Source organism: Bufo gargarizans, chromosome 5 (assembly GCF_014858855.1).
Source record: "Bufo gargarizans isolate SCDJY-AF-19 chromosome 5, ASM1485885v1, whole genome shotgun sequence".
Taxonomy (NCBI): Eukaryota; Metazoa; Chordata; class Amphibia; order Anura; family Bufonidae; genus Bufo; species Bufo gargarizans.
In genome coordinates, this window is record NC_058084.1 from 241,672,359 (window position 1) to 241,690,062 (window position 17,704).

General features: G+C 39.9%; 1 protein-coding gene across 1 annotated transcript; it reads left to right on the forward strand.

Moving 5' to 3' along the window:
* Window positions 1-3,159: 3,159 nt before the first annotated feature.
* Window positions 3,160-13,727, forward strand: LOC122939551. Its single transcript, XM_044295619.1, has 4 exons — window positions 3,160-3,182; window positions 11,630-11,933; window positions 12,023-12,611; window positions 12,757-13,727. Exons 2-4 carry the CDS (start codon window positions 11,772-11,774, stop codon window positions 12,780-12,782), a joined length of 777 nt encoding a protein of 258 aa, XP_044151554.1. The 5' UTR covers window positions 3,160-3,182; window positions 11,630-11,771; the 3' UTR covers window positions 12,783-13,727.
* Window positions 13,728-17,704: the final 3,977 nt, after the last annotated feature.

Below are 17,704 nucleotides of genomic sequence, written 5' to 3' on the forward strand. Positions count from 1 at the left end.
AACATAAATGAACATTAATATGCAATCATAGAAACCATCCACTGAATAGATTAGTGTCTTTGCTCTATAGCTTCTTTCGGCCATGAGGTTGGTATGTGCCAGATATTTGGAAAACATATTCTTTTCTGAGTCTGAATAATTAGGAATGGTCCAAGTTTCACAAACCCTCCTGACAAGCTGGCTAGAGATGTTGGGAAGTTTGAATCTAGGATTAAAAAGAAGATGGAAAACACATTAGATATAGCACTATATTTACACTTTGAAAATGATAAGTGTCTTTTTTGAATCTTACTTCTTGTGGTATCACAAGATGTCATTGGAAACATTATAGATCTCTTTTCCAGTGGTCGTTAGGAAGGGGGGGGATCATAAAAAAAAAAGATATGAGAAATTATTGAAATGCCTTATTTCCATATTATGTTAACCTATAACCTTAGAGAAAGCTTACCATTTCTTCCTCCTTGTTTAGCACAAAAGTAGGCACTTGTTGTGACGATGTCTTAGTCAGAATAATGGAGTGAAAAAGTCGCAAATTTTTGCGCAATCACTAAAACTGCGCAAAAATTTGCGTCTTTTTTCTGCTCTGCACTATGCTCGCCAGTTTTCTGAAAGTGGGCGTGTTTTCTTATGTAAATTAATCTCTAGACAGATTTACTATTGAGACTATTTAAAAAGTCGCAAAAAATTGCGCAATTTCCCTCCAGTGAGGACCATGCTCATCTTATGAGACTTTTTAATAGAACATGCGACTTTTTCGTAAAGACGTGCGACTTTTTTTGTAAAGATGTGCGACTTTTGTAAAGCTGCTTACTGACGGATAAACTGCTACCGTCAAACCGCATTTATTACAGTCTTAAAGGGCCGTTCATAAATCGGACTTGGCTAAAACTGACTTTAGCCATATGTGAAAGTGGAGTGAGCTGTCAGTCATGATAAATCTGGCCCCAAGTTTATAGCAAGATCTTCCCCATTATATGTGTGGGAGATTTGTTCTTTCCACTCAGAAACCTTCTTAGGTTTCTGACCATTAAACTTTTCCAACTCTTGGCTCTTGCCAAGAGTTGGAAAAGTTTAATGGACAGAAAAGCAAACCAACATTAAGAATGAAGAAAGAGGATGAAAAAGTGACTCACGATCCTATTTTGCACTACCCCTGGTCGTTGTAAATGTTTCAATACAAGCAGGGCCTCCACATAATAAATAATTTCTAGATATTTTTCTCAATCAGTGTTTTCACCTTGGACATCCTTGAAACACTGTAAGAATTATGGTTTTGCCAGATCTAAAAGCCTGTGACATTCCTGGAGTGTCTTCATAGAGGTGGTCAATGCCTGGTACCTAAAAATAAGATACATATGATATTACTATATAAAATCATATATTACTGTATGTATATACAGGTGAAACTCGAAAAATTTGAATATTGTGCAAAGTTCATTTATTTCAGGAATGCCACTTAAAAGATGAAACTAACATATGAGATAGACTCATTACATGCAAAGCGAGATATTTCAAGCCTTTATTTGTTATAATTTGGATGATTATGGCTTACAGCTTATGAAACCCCAAAGTCACAATTTTGAGGTACCCTTTGCTGAGGGGGTATGGATTAATGTCATCAATTTCCTCCATTTCTCCATTTTCTCTTCTTCATTGTCCTTACTCATGGTCTCCTTCTGGAATGCTGTCTCTCTCTTCTATATCTTGGTCCTTCGCTATCGGCTGGCACATCCTCAATTTCTTCTTCAGGCTCCACATTGCCATGGGTGACCTCCAAATCTTCTTGAGGTTGGAATATGTCCTCATCGTCTTCCGTGTGAAGTGGCTGTACTTGAGAGGCCGCTACTTGCAATGTGGAGGTGGCAGCAGACACAAAGGTAGATGTTCACTTGTGTCTGACATTCCTGTAATATAAATATAAAATATGAATTTTGGTACTGAGATGGACTCGCACATGAGACAATAGGCATACAGAGGTAGCACATACCTGTTTGAAGTTGGCTTGTCTGTTAATATAAAGCCTCTTTCCTCTAGAAAAGGTACAACATTTTCCAGAGATCCCAGAGATATGATCTCAGCATAAGAAATGGCAGTGTCCTTCGATGCTATGTTGACCAGGGTCGTCTTGGATGATTCTAATGCAGCTTTCCTGGCCTCCTCAGTGATAAGCCTCATATACCGTCTTTTTAGATGTGTAGAGAGAGTGTGTGTCTGTAGCAGACAGGGCATGTCATCTGAGTTTTATTATGGCTGTTTAAAGAAAAAAAATGTTTAGTTTTTTTTGTTTTTTGTTTTTCTTTTGCTGCACATTAGTTCCTGTGGAACCCCTGCCTGTGGCAATTTGGGAGCAGAGTGGTGAATTTCTGATAGACTCCAATGTTAATGCTCTGGAGTCTATGAGATAAACAATCAGATTATTGCTTGTCATAGTTCCCTATGGGAAAAAAAATATATAAAAATTCTAATCACCCCCCTTTCCCCAAAATTAAAACAATAAATAAATAAAATAAAACTATATAAGCAATAACATGAGCATAGCCGCATGCAGAAACACCAGTACTATTAAGATATAAATTGTTTATCCCATACGGTGAAATGGCAACAAAAAAAGTCAAAATGACCACTTCACCTCCTACAAAAAATTCTGATAAAAAGGGATCAAAAAGTAAGAGAGACCTCAAAATGGTGTCTATGAAAAGTACAGATCATCCTACAAAGAAATGAGCCCTCATAATAAGAATCAAAACAAAAACACATATTTTATATACAACTTTAGCTTATGTTTTAAAACATATACTAATAACAAATACACAGTTTTATTTAGCAATTAATATCTCACTCAGATTCTTTGTTTTATAGTTGAAGGCAAGTTATAGAAGAAAAAAGATGGCCTCATACCAGAAGGAAAACGGCAATCGTTTGGTCTACAAGCATTGCATGAGAATGCAAGGAGGCTGTCCACTCGCCTCTGCAAGGTGTGCAAAAAAACAGCAACTGAAGCTGAGATCACCCAAGAGGTGGAGGAATCAAAGAATAGAAAGCGTGAAAGTAGTGGAGTCTTTGAGTATTGTCTTCTATGACACCCTCAATTACAAGAAGACTGGATTTTCCAATGCACAGGAGTTCTTTGTAGATTTCTTGGAGCATCATGGATGCATTGTAACAGATAAACCATCTGAAAAGTAAATATATACTTTAATATCGATCTATAAAATGTTAATGGTGATTTTATGTACATCCTTAGGCAACCTTCTGATGAAGTTACTAAACGGAATCAGTAAGTTCAATTTTCCTTTCTTAAATTATGTAATAATATGGGTGTATTATAACATTACTATGATTCTAGTGTACCTGCTAATGGATAGTAAGCACATTAATTGTTCACTGTTTGTTAGACATTGAATAAATACATTTACATCTATGTCTTTTCTATTAGGTAGAAATATAGAAACATAGAATGTGTCGGCAGATAAGAACCATTTGGCCCATCTAGTCTGCCCAATATACTGAATACTATGAATAACCCCTGGCCCTATATTATATGAAGGATGGACTTATGCATATCCCATGCATACTTAAACTCCACTGTATTTGCAGCTACCACTTCTGCAGGAAGACTATTCCATGCATCCACTACTCTCTCTCAATAAAGAAATACTTCCTGATATTACTTTTAAACCTTTGCCCCTCTTATTTTAAACTATGTCCTCTTGTAGCAGTGTTTCTTCTTTTAAATATTTTCTCCTCTTTTACCTTGTTAATTCCCTTTATCTATTTAAAAGTTTCTATCATATCCCCTCTGTCTCGTCTTTCTTCCAAGCTATACATGTTAAGGTCCTTTAGTCTTTCCTGAAATAATGATCCCTAAATCCCTTTCCTCAGATACTAAGGGTTAGGACTGTATCACTGATTTTATATTCTGCTCTTGGGTTTTTACGTCCCAGGTGCATTATCTTGCACTTATCAAATTTACATTTTAGTTGCCAGATTTTTGACCATTCCTCTAGTTTTCCTAAATTCTTTTCCATTTGGTGTATTCCTCCAGGAACATCAACCCTGTTACAAATCTTTGTGTCATCAGCAAAAAGACACACCTTACCATCGAGGCCTTCTGCAATTTCGCTGATAGAGATATTAAACAATATGGGTCCCAGAACAGATCCCTGAGGTACCCCACTGGTAACAAGACCATGGACTGAATATACTCCATTGACTACAACCCTCTGTTGTCTGTCCCTCAGCCACTGCTTAATCCATTCAACAATATGGGAGTCCAAGCCCAAAGACTGCAATTTATTGATAAGCTTTCTATGTGGGACAGTATCAAAAGCCTTACTAGAGTCTAGATAAGCGATGTCTACAGCACCTCTACCATCTATTATTTTAGTCACACAATAAAAAAAATCAATAAGATTAGTTTGACATGCTCTCCCTGAAGTAAACCCATGCTGTTTTTCATCTTTCAATCCATGGGATTTTAGATGTTCCACAATCCTCTCCTTAAGTATGGTTTCCATTAATTTCCCCACTATTGATGTCAGGCTTACTGGCCTATAGTTGCCCGATTCCTCCCTACTACCTTTCTTGTGAATGGGCAAAACATTTGCTAATTTCCAATCTTCTGGGACAACTCCTATTGCCAGTGATTGGTTAAATAAATCTGTTAATGGTTTTGCTAGTTCACCGCTGAGCTCTTTTAATAGCTTTGGGTGTATCCCATCAGGCCCCTGTGACTTATTTGTATTAATTTTAGACAGCTGACTTACCTCTTCCTCTGTAAAGACACATGCATCAAAGATTCATTAGTCTTCTTTCCTAACTGAGGTCCTTATCTTATAGAAAATGTTGCCCACTACTTACCATATGTTTTACCCTATAAGACGCAAAAGTGGGGGGGAAATAGCACTCTGTCTTATGGGGCGAATGCTGCAATTTTACAGTGATACACCGCTGCCGCACTGCGCGGCCGGCATGTGTATAAGCGGGAGGGACTGGGGGCCGGCACCTTGTTTTGTAATGGCAGTGGGCCCCGGTGCAGTCACTGTATTCTACTACACCAGGCCCCGCTCACTGTAGTAATCATATAGGCAATGTTAATTCAACTCCTATCCAGGCTTTAGTACGGTACTTACTACTAACTTGCATAGCAAGCAGGAGGCCGGGCGAGTGGTCAGGAGCCTGCAGCATAACTCACTACGTCACGCGCCTGCTCTGCCTGCTTTATGAATGAAGCAGGCAGGGCGCAGGCGCGTGACGTAGTGAGTTACGCTACCGGCTCATGCCCACTCTCCAGACCTCCTGCCTGCTATGTAAGTTAGTAGTAAGTACCGTACTAAAGCCTGGATAGGAGTTTAATTAACACTGCCTATATGATTACTACAGTGAGTGGGGCCTGGTGTAGTAGAATACAGTGACTGCCCCAGGCCCCGATGCCATTACAAAACAAGATGCCGACCCACAGGGACCCTGTTATGGGGGGAATCTGTGGCTGACACATAGCATAAGATGCTTTGTGTCATCCACAGATCCCCCCCATAGCAGTGTCATGCCATCCCCAGATGCCCCCATAACAGTGCCATCCCCAGATGCCCCCATAACAGTACCATCCCCAGATGCCCCCATAACAGTACCATCCCCAGATACCCCATAATAGTGTGTTATCCACAGACCCCCATAACAGTGCATCATCCACAGATCATGTTGAATAAGCCACGGCACTCCAGAGGGATTCCAATCAATTTCTTTATTACACCTTGTGTAGCAACATTTCAACCTAATGGTCTTTGTCAAGCTCCCATTACACAAATGACACAGTGAACATTAAATACAGTCCCCTGGCTCCGCATTGGTTACTGCTGAGCCCTACCCTTTAACCCCCTCATTGCTTCTTACAAACATTTACATATTGCCCACTCCATAATCCCTAGTAACATACTTTCATTCTTTGCTCCCCTGTTTCACCATGCTGCAGGAGACGCCGTCACGTCCTCTTCACAGGTGCATATCGATGTTCTCCCATTACAACACGAGGCTTCCGCGTCTCTGTATATGATCTGCGCATGCGCGTAATCACTTCCGCCCTTCTCTGCGCATTTCCATCAGATTATGTTCCACTTCCTGGTCATGTGATCACGTCGCTCCGATGACGCGCTATCACATGATCATACTCCGCTCTATTCAATCTCTAATCTAGATGCCATCAAATGCCAGGGCCCAGTGATACTATATATCACAGTTTTTAACACAGTTATGCAGGATTACTGATAAGGCCCCTAATTAAACGATGTGGGTCTGTCTGGCATCCACCATACTCTAATCAACATTTAGTCAGGCCATTAATTATGTCATTCTAATGTATTACCCATCTTATAGAGGCTGCCACCATTTTAATCTCTATTGTATCATATCGCCCTATCTTTAGAGTGAATATCATGGTATTTTATTCTGAGGCTATACATATAGGTCTGCCACCATTCATCCAGTGACTGGTATATAGGGTAAGCGTTCATGGGGTGAATAACCCTCAGTACGCCAGCCCATCCAGTCTCATACTGTCATTCATTCTATATGGGAGTCTAAGTAAGGGAATGTAAGGCTACCCCACCATTGGCGGTGTCGCCCACATTCCCTCACAATCCCCCTAAAAAGATATTTTATGGCGAAAACCTGTTACTTCTAGATTTACCTCCAGTACCATTTCACTCAATTACTTATTAGGAAAAAGTTCTCAAGCTATGTGAATTGTCACACAAGTGGACCCTTTTAGTAACAGTCTCCATTTACTATATACATCACTCCAAAGTTATATTGTATATGGTGCAAACCTTGACAACCCCACATCGTCATTAAAGGGTATATATAACTGGATCCCCTTTTAACCCATCAATCATGGGTCTTTCGCTCGAAAAGGCATCATGAAGATAAGAAGACGGTTCTCTCACAGCATGTTTGTCCAAGCAGAATCTAAGACAAAAGGAAAATAATTTTTTTAGGTGAACTATCAACATAAAAATGGAGATATGGGCACAAGCAGGAGTTTAAATATATTCATATATACATATGTATTAAAAAATGGCTTCTTAGCCTGGTATTTGAAACACATTTACACACAACCTGATCTGGAATCAGAAAAGGGAACCCACCTTAAATTCCCTATTAAGGCCCTTCGGCTCTAATGTCTCCAACTCGTGGATCCATCTTAGTTCTTTTTGTTTTAGCAGCTTCTCCCTATCTCCACCTCTCCTTAAAGTTGGGACATTATCAATAATCCTAAATCTCAATTGAGAGACATTATGCCTATATTTCCAAAAGTGTTCAGGCACTGGTAATTCTACTTCATCATCACTTCCTTGATTTTGCTGACTTCTTTCTTTTTCTTTTTTAGCTAATAACTTACGTATAGTGTACCGATGTTGGTTAATCCTGTTTTTACAGGGCTGTGTCGTCTCTCCTATATAGAGAAGACCACACGGACATTGTAAGCTATAAATAGCAAAGTCTGTATTGCATGTATAGTGTCCTTTAATGTCATATTTCTTCCCCGTTTGAGGGTGGCAGAAGGAGTCACCCTTGATTAGGTTGCCGCAATTACAGCAACCCAAGCAAGGGTAACAGCCCCTTCTACCAACCTCCTTTTTCTTGATTTTAACATCAGCTGATGTCAGGCTATCCTTGAGATTTCTGGGCCTCTTATATGACATCAGTGGAGGGGATTGAAATTCAATAACCTTAGGGAAGGAATGTGTCAGTATGTGCCAGTTATGCCTCAGTATGCCTGAGATGCGATTGCTCATTTTACTATAAGTGGATACAAATGGGATCCTATTTGTTTTTGGTTCTTCCCTCTTCATTGTGTTGTTTAATAGTTGCTGTCAGTTACTATTCCTGGCTTTTTCTAAATGTCTATCTATCAGTTTTTTGGGGTATTTCCTATCCCTAAATCTTTGTCCCATTTTTTTCAATCTATCATCTACTAGACTCTCTTCTGACACTATTCTTCTTGCTCGTAAGAACTGACTAAACGGTAAAGATTCTACTGACCTCCTGGGATGAGCACTATCATAGCATAACATACTGTTCCTGTCCGTTGGCTTAATAAAGAGATCGGTTTCCAATTTGCCTTCCCTTACATAAACCAACGTATCCAGAAATTGTAATGACTCCGCTGAGTACACTTTTGTAAATCTCAATTGATCGTGCAACTGATTAATATAATCATGAAATTCCTGTAACTTTTCTTCCGTACCATTCCATATAAGGAAAATATCGTCTATATACCGCATCCACCCCCTCACATTACTGTAGAGGGTGGATGGGTATACAGACGTCTCCTCAATTTTTGACATGTATATATTTGCATATGTCGGGGCCACGTTGGACCCCATCGCGGTGCCCCGACATTGCTCATAAAACATATCATCAGACAAAAAATAATTATGATACAGTAGAATTTCAAGTAGGGAGATTAAAAATGATTTGGTGTCAGACCCATAATCTGACCTCTCTAGGGCCCATTTGACTGCCTCCAATCCCAGTTCGTGATCAATACTGGTATAGAGGCTGGTTACATCGAATGAAACCAAAAAATCTCCCTCTTGAAATTCTAGTGCATCAATTTTTAACAGAAAATCCGTAGTATCCTTTACATAGGATTTGGCTTCCATTGCATAACATCTTAGGATTTTATCTAAAAAAGTTGCAGCATTGGAGAAGACTGACCCCATGCCGGACACAATGGGGCGTCCTGGCGGGTCTTTCAACCCTTTGTGTATCTTAGGGAGGTTATATAAGAGAGGAGTCACCGGGTTCTTTGGCACGAGATAAGTATGTAGATTAACATCGATCAGGTCATTCGCGAAAGCACTATCCGCCAACAGCCTAATCTTACGTATAATAATCCATTTTGGATCACTATTTAGAGGTTTGTATACCTCCTTATCATTAACTTGTCTCATCACCTCCATTTTATACTTATCCGTGTCCATCACCACGGTGGCTCCTCCCTTATCCGCCCTTTTGATTGTAATTTCCCTCCTATTTTTTAGGGATTTTAATGCTACTTTCTCTCCCCTTGTCAGATTGGTGATATTTGGATATACCTTTGATCTCTTAAGTTTTTCAATCTCCAGTCTGACAAGGGAGACAAAGGTCTCAATAGCTTTGTTGTATACAGGCGGTTGAAAGTCACTTTTGAGGAAAAGGCCCACACTCTTCAACGACAGGACCTCCTTCTGTATTTTTTTTATCACTTGTAGGCGCCATTTCACTGAAGTGCACCTTCAGTTTGATACGCCTGAAGAAATTGTGCAGGTCCATTTCCACTTGGAACCAGTCAATCTCTATTTCTGGACTGAAGGTTAGTCTCCTATTCAAAAGCAACATTTCATCTCTAGATAGTTCACAAGAGGAGATATTTACCACTAGAGTGTTATCAACTTCCTCATTCATTTCCTGGTGAATCTGGAGCCCGTTGGTGGCCTTTTCGATCGTGTGACTCTCACTCCTTCCTCTCCCTTGTCCCCGGCGCCGACATTTTCGTCCCCCTCTCCGTGTGCTTCTCTTGTTCTTTCTCCTAAAAAAGCTTCACTTTGTTCCCCTGAAGACTCTGTATCTGTCAAGTTCCCACGATTAGGTCTTGATATTTGTGTCTTGAATTTTCTTTGAGACCTTGGGTTTCTGTTCCTATTTGTTATTATTGTTTTGTAGATACTTCCTTTACTATAGTCGTCTTGGTCCCTACTCCATTTTTGTCTCTTTGTTGTCTCGATATTATCCCGGTACTTCTTTAGATCTTGTTCCATCCGTTCTTTTACTATTTGATATTCCTGTTCAGTTTGTAGGGATTGTAGTTGTCGTTCATGTTCTATTATTCTTACTTGTATTTTTAACAGATCTTGTTGTAAAAAGTCCATATTTAATAGCATCATGTCCATGGAAAATCTATCCGCTAAAAAGGCGAATTTAGTCAGGAACTCCGGATTGTTAGGAAACAGAATTGGTCTCAAATGCGTCCTTAGTCCTCTCGGTATGCGTTCAGCCTTATAATACTCCCTTAATGTGGACAGGTGAAGTTCGGTATTAATAAGCTGCTTTTTTTCCATTTCATATTTACGTTTAATCAGATCCACTGTGGGTTTGTTCAAAAATGCTCCCTCATCATCACTCCCGCTCAGAATGTGCGAAATCTGTTCACTGGTGTAGAGTAGACTTTTTGGTGTATCCATTTTTCTCCTCCCACGGTCTCCAGCATAGATATAGAAAAAACTATGCTAGGTGAGCGTGCATGCCCTCAGACCTTCATTGACATAGATAAAAAAATAGGTCAGCACTACTCACTATTGCTATAGCAGATCCGGTACGTGGTGGTGCCTGTAGTATTAAATCCTGGTCCTAGGATTCCCGTAGTAGATAATGTTGAATAAGCCACGGCACTCCAGAGGGATTCCAATCAATTTCTTTATTACACCTTGTGTAGCAACGTTTCAACCTAATGGTCTTTGTCAAGCTCCCATTACACAAATGACACAGTGAACATTAAATACAGTCCCCTGGCTCCGCATTGGTTACTGCTGAGCCCTACCCTTTAACCCCCTCATTGCTTCTTACAAACATTTACATATTGCCCACTCCATAATCCCTAGTAACATACTTTCATTCTTTGCTCCCCTGTTTCACCATGCTGCAGGAGACGCCGTCACGTCCTCTTCACAGGTGCATATCGATGTTCTCCCATTACAACACGAGGCTTCCGCGTCTCTGTATATGATCTGCGCATGCGCGTAATCACTTCCGTCCTTCTCTGCGCATTTCCATCAGATTATGCCCTACTTCCTGGTCATGTGATCACGTCGCTCCGATGACGCGCTATCACATGATCATACTCCGTTCTATTCAATCTCTAATCTAGATGCCATCAAATGCCAGGGCCCAGTGATACTATATATCACAGTTTTTAACACAGTTATGCAGGATTACTGATAAGGCCCCTAATAGTGAGTAGTGCTGACCTATTTTTTATCTATGTCATCCACAGATCCCCATAATAGTGTCATTCACAGACCACCATTAGTTCAAAACCCATCAACAGCACACCTTTTGGTTTAAAATATTTTTTTCTTATTTTCCTCCTCAAAAAGCTAGGTGCGTCTTATGGGCAGGTGCGTCTTATAGGGCGAAAAATACGGTATATTTTGTGAGCCCAGATTAGATCTCTTTGGGATTTCTCAGTGACTCAGAGAAAATTTAACAATTTGTGAGCACCCACTTGCATTTGAAGATGGCTATAAGCACCATTGAAAATTACCTTAGTCATATCCAGCAGTTTGCTAGATTTGTGATATCAGAAAACTTTGATGAAACCGTTGGTGAGGACACCAAAGAGGCTGCCCGGGCCTTTCTGGCAGAACTGAAGAAAATCAAGAGCTTAACCAGAATTTCACCAAAACGCCAAAAATAATGTAAGCAAGGGTTAGGCCATTAGAACTAAATAATTACACAGGGGCGGTGGAAATATAGTCCCAAAGATTTAGCAGTTATTACCTTATTAATATTGGTATTGCATGGCTCTGAATAGTTATTTTTTTCCATCAATTAACACAAGTATTTTTCTTTTTTTCTTTATCCATAACAGGCATCTAAACCCTAAGGATTGCCACAGAGTACTAGCAGCAGCAAAGCCCCACGTGGTAAACATGTTTTATCGGTCAGTCCCAAATTGTGAACTAAATGACACAGAGAAGACCATCACATGCTACTGCCTTTAAGCTTTGCTGATGCTCAATTATCTTCGCAAACCATCTGTTGTTCAAAACCTGATGGTGAAAGATTGGCTGGAGAGGAAGGATACTGCCTATTTTGATGTAAGGACCAAAAAGAGAGTCTGCATCGTAAAAACACAAGGGACTGCTATTGCGCTTACAGATGAGGAGGAGCTGGTAAGTGGTTAAGAAAATCTATTATTTATTTCTTTATTATTTATATCATGGTGAGGCAATTCATTAACACTATGGTTTCCTTCTTATAGCTGTTCAGCACATACTTTAAACATATCCGACCAACCCAACTGACAAAGGAATCAAAGACAGTGGAACAGTTCTTTGTGTCGTGCAAAGGAAAACCAGTCACAAGTCCGTGCAATGACTCAGTAGGACTGAGAATAATTAGGTATTACATTTACTGTCTTGCACCACTAAAGTGTCCTGTACCACTAACAATGCCTTTATTTATGTCCCTTAGGTTTCAGATACCTGCAGTAACTGGAAAAGAGGCAAAGGAGGCTTTTGATCAGTGTGCTGATGGCAATCTATGTCAGGAAGATAGAGAAATTGGTAATAATTATATCCACCTGGACATCTGCCAACTCGGATTCAGTAAAAATGCAGTTATCCAGGGTATGCAGATTCTCACCACATTGAGGGGTGCAAATGAAACTGAGAGTAGTGAACAGTCTCCTAAAAAGAGGAGGAGAGAAGGAGAAAATCAAGAAGAAGAAGAAGAGGAGGAAGGAGAAGGAGGAGTGGAAAGCACTGCAAGTGTCAGCCAGCCCAAAGCACAATACTGCCTGGATAAATGGAGACGAACCCAATATAGAGATCGTATCAAGGATGTTGTTGGTAAGCTTCTTATAAATATTTCCTCTGTTTAAACTGCATTCTAGTTGAAGTGACACAATTGTTAGGGCAGCAATATTATTTATTTGGTACACTTACTGACACTCCCCCCCCCCCCCCCCCCCCCTTTTTGTGTCGAACACTTCAGGAATTTTCCGAGCGAAGAGCAAGTGAAGGTTTATATGGAACATCAGGCCTGGACACCAATGTGCCAAGAACATTTGACATTCTACAGGCCTGGAGACCTTGAGAAAAGACTCACAGGAGTGGCCAGGACTTGTGGATGTGGTGGATAAAAGAAAAAGTGGTTACTCCCTTAAAACCAGTCAGGTCTTTCAGAAAGGAGACATTTTCTGTGACTATCACGGAGTCCTAATGGATGGCAAGGAGGCTAGGCTGAGGAGCTACAAAAAACATTGACTGACGAGAAATCTTATAGCTTCTCCTTCCAGGACAAAGGGAAGAAGATGTGCCTAAATGTCTCAAATGTATCTTGCCCGTGCCACCAAGGCATGTTTTCAACTTTTGGAAGGCTGATCAATCATTAATCAAAAAGGCCAAATCTGAAACCTGTGCTCAAACATGTGAAGGACGAAAAACAGCCAGTTATTCTCTTTGAGGCAAAGAGAAAACTTTCACCTGGCACAAAACTATTATTTGACTATGGTGTCTGTAAAAACTTATTCGGTGAAGGTACAGAGCTAAGTTGGCTTGACACTTTACCTCATGCTGCTTTGTCTATTGTAGCTATAAAACAATGCTATAATTTGTCCAAGTATAATATTAAGATAGGATATTCTTGTTATAATGCTTTTTTGTCACCGTTATGTTAATTATTGTTAAATTATTAAACTGTTGGTATGATGTTTTTACCATTTTGTTAATTATTACTAAGGGTGAGGACTGTCAGCAATTAAATATATTGGCTCTATTGATTAGAAGGTATAAAAGCTGGTTTTAGGCCACCCAGGTAAAGGGAGTCCCTCGATTAGCGAATTGAAGGGTCTTGATTAGGGATGAGCGAATCGAGTTCGGGAAATGGCTATTTACAGTACAAATTAGTTTATGAAGTTATTACGCAAAGTCTTGTGAGACTTCGCAAAGCAATAACTTCTTTATCTTATATCAGTCACATGGCATAGTTGCAGCTCAGCCCCAGTGAAGTGAATGAGGCTAAGCTGCAATACCTAGCACAGCTGCTGTGCTTAGAGAGCTGCCAGGAGCCAGGTGCGCTGAGTAAAGCGCTGAGGAGTGCGAATGCTCCCTGAAACAGCTGATCTGCGGGGACTTGGACTCCCAACTATGTGACAATGGGGATACGTCATCATTATCTATTCCTGGATAACCCTTTTAATGCCTACATACGGTTTTGTTGATCTGTGGAAATGTCAATCAAAAAGTCTGTGGACTGCTGTAGTATGATATAGCTTAAGATCAATAAGATCTGCTCAACCTGAGGCCTTACAATGGGGTAAAGTCCAAAAACTAATTATACGCCCATCTAACTAAACAGTTTAATAATAAGAATAATATTAATAATAGGCTGACTATAAGTGCCTAAAAATTGTTTGGGGTCTGATGTAGAAATCCATTAAGGAGTAGAATGTATATCCATTGAGAAAACTTTGGGTAGATTTGGAGAAGGCATGCGCCCCATGCCCTCTGAGCTATTTGATCTGGAAAACTAAGAATAACAAACATCTATACAATAAGACTGATAACCCTTATACTAAACACGCCATACACGTCTGGCAAGGCCTTATTAAGAAGCATGCTATACCAACTCCCAACTGTTTGGAACTTCCCTTGCTGGCCTCGATTCCAAACAACTTGAGATTAGTCAGGAGTAGGATTGTTTCACACCCTGAGGGCTACACATTGCCTTTAAGAGCTTTATATTCAGCTGCTTCCCCAATGGAACATACAAAATATTTGGAAAATATAAGTCTCCCCCAATTCTCTAAAAAGGAGTACGACCAGATCTTAAAGCATTTCTCAGTATTGAACCCTCAGTTCACGACTCAAGAGAATGATCATGACCTCTCTAAATTGATGCTGAAAAGGACTCCCATATGCCATGGCATATCCAGGTTTTATTCTATCATCAACTGGACCGTACCCCCTCCACCGTATCTATCTAGCTGGTCAACTGAGCTTAAAAAGTCATTTAATGAGCAGGAAACTATGTCAATTTTGCAATCATCTATACCCAAAATCACATCAACAAGGCTTCAAGAGTCGCACTATAAGTTAATCTCTAGGTGGTACAGAACTCCTGTTCTTTTAAACAAAATCAATCCAGAGATTTCCACGCTCTGCTGGAGGTGCGGTGGTGGGGTTGGTTCCATTACACACATCTGGTTTTCATGCTCTAAAATTGCCCCTCTGTGGCAGAAATTTAATCAGATACTCGCTGACATATATGGGACACGTGTAAGAACTCGTTCTACTGGGACTCTATAACAAAACACATAATATCCTTAAAGACTGACTTCCCTTCTTACTTGCGGCGTTAAAGACCATCATACCTAGACACTGGTTGAGTGTCGAAATACCTACTATACAGGATTGGCTAACGGAAGTCTTAACTATTAGCCGGTTCGAGAAACTTAGATGGACTATTGCCGGCAACCCCAAAAAGTACCTTGGGATCTGGACCAAGTGGATCGATTATGTTTCTACAAACAGGATCTCCAAATATTTTGACTGAAATATATCTTTAAAAAGTGATTTTTTTTCCTTCCTTTCTTTCTTAGATTACTTACTAAGAACATGTGACAATTTTTGTTCCCCACCGTTTGACCCCTTGTTTTGTTTTCCTCCCCCTCCCTTTCCCTCCCCCTTTCCTTCCTTTCCCTTCACCATTCTACGAGTCCTTCTTTGACTGACTTATATTGGTTTATTCGAATTGTTCTCATATTCAATAAATGCTCTCCTTGTTATGAATGTTGAATAGATTATACACTGGATGATAATCATTAGAAGTGTTTTTTCACTTGTGATTTTTCTTTCTTTGTTTTGAACTAGGAAATAATATATTTTTGCTGTTGTAATAGGATATATTGCTCACATATATGTATTTGTAATGGTGATTGTTACCTCATTCCATACTATTGTAAGCTTTTATAGTTTTTATTATGCTTGTTAATAAAAACTAAATTTACAAGAAATCCATTTTCAAAATGATTATATGTCAACCAGAAGTACAGTTATATAAGAGCTATTTCATTTAAAGTGGAACTGATGTGTCTGATGCTCAAATTAAGAACCCCCGGAGTGAGACATTCAAGACCTCTGTTTACGTGAGGTTAACTTTACTCATGTTGTGAAATCTGTGTAGGTGATCGAGGTTATGACATGTATAGTGCATTCATAAAGTCTTTAGACGCTTTTACTTCTTTCACATTTTGGCAGAAAATCCTCAAATCCAGGAGTGCAAACCTTGTGGCATCACACCCAAGAAGATTGGAGGCTGTAATCGCTGCCAAATGTGTTTCAACTAAGTACTGAGTAAGGAGTCCGAATAATTAGCAAAGATTTTGAATATTTGGCTTCACTTAGTTTCAAATTAATTTGGGACACCATTCAATTTATAATATCCTCAGAGGGAATGATTTAGAAAAAATAAATCGCGTTCTGTGAAGCCCGCAGTGTCAACTTGGATTTCTGACATGTCCACAAACTCTGGAATTTGGGGCTGATGATCCTAAAGATATGGGTTAAATAAGGGATTATTCTGGGGGGCTGCATAATACACTTGCATAGATCATACAAGCATACTACTGTACTGCGGCGGCAGCACAAACAAAGCTCACGGCGTCATAGCAACCAATAACTCTGTGTGCTCCTGCACTAAGCAGGATGCCAGTCCGGTATCTTACAGACCGTGTTCCACGGACGTGTGAATGAAACCTTAGGAGGAGGAAGAGCAGTAGAGGAATGTGGCATCATCCTCTCACTCGCTGGGTATATTAGTATCAGAGGCAATGTAGATGTATACCTCATCAGCTGAACACTTTGGGATGAACAGAACATTTTTATTTTTATTGGGGTGTGTAAAGTATGCAGTAATTTTATTTATTCACAGGAATATGTATGTAGTGATTTTACATGTGATCGGGCTATAATCAATTTCAAATCTAATCTAGGAGAGACAAAGAAAAGAAAAAAGCTAAACATTTAGTAACAAGAAAATAAAAAAAAGTTGTATTTCCTACAGTGAAAAAAAAGCCTGCACCGAAAACAGCCCAGATGCGATCAGTAATGTACGATACTGATTGTTGCTTAGTGGTTGCAGGACACACACAAGCAAATATTATGTGCATGCAAAAATCCGATCTAATGGTACTTCTAATACCTTGTTATTAGGGCTATAAGATACACCTAGGCTTTAGAATAAGAAAAAAAAAATCATTTTTTCATCAGACCATCCAGTCTTCATCGGACCTCCAATCCTCATCAGACCTCTGAACAGACATAAAATAAATAAATTACCTTCCCTTTACTGCTCTGGACAGGCTGCTATTCCAGAGATCCAGTGTGCTCTTCCTGCATTCACCGCTCCCTGGTCTTCTGCTGGCGCACTAGCTAGAAATTGACTTATATCTATGTATACATATTGTAAATACAAGAGCACAGGTGCTGATCAGCTCGCACACAAACTGGTGAAGGGCTGGAAAAAAAGACAAAAAAGTGGCAAAAAAAGCATACTCAGTTTGTTTAGTGTCTGCCAAAAGTCAACTGAGGGGGAATAGGGATTTAACATGCAGATGAAAAGGATGACTAATCACTACAGCAATTCCAGAATGTCGTTTTTTTTGTAGGAAGTACACATTAAATTAAGTTGTAGGAGTGGTTGTGCACCACAAATCCCAGCCAGCCAACTTAGCACAGAGGTGCACAGAACCTTTCTGCATGCAGAGTTACTGGTACTCAGCAATGATGCAGCTGAGCTCTAACCATCTAAAGCTGCTGTGCCCTCCCACCACCCAGACACACCCTATCCTGCAACTGTGCTATATGTAGGTAGGTTTCAAAACGAGGTAAACCCACTATTAGGGTGTTCTCCTGTAATCAGGGGTAGTGAGGGTATCATT

Bases quoted from the DNA above. Each gene is read 5' to 3' on its own strand.
- LOC122939551 (XM_044295619.1), top strand. From the start codon at position 11,772: ATGCTCAATTATCTTCGCAAACCATCTGTTGTTCAAAACCTGATGGTG. The intron at 11,934-12,022 runs GTAAGTGGTTAA...TCCTTCTTATAG, and splicing joins TTACAGATGAGGAGGAGCTG to CTGTTCAGCACATACTTTAA. The intron at 12,612-12,756 runs GTAAGCTTCTTA...CGAACACTTCAG, and splicing joins TCGTATCAAGGATGTTGTTG to GAATTTTCCGAGCGAAGAGC.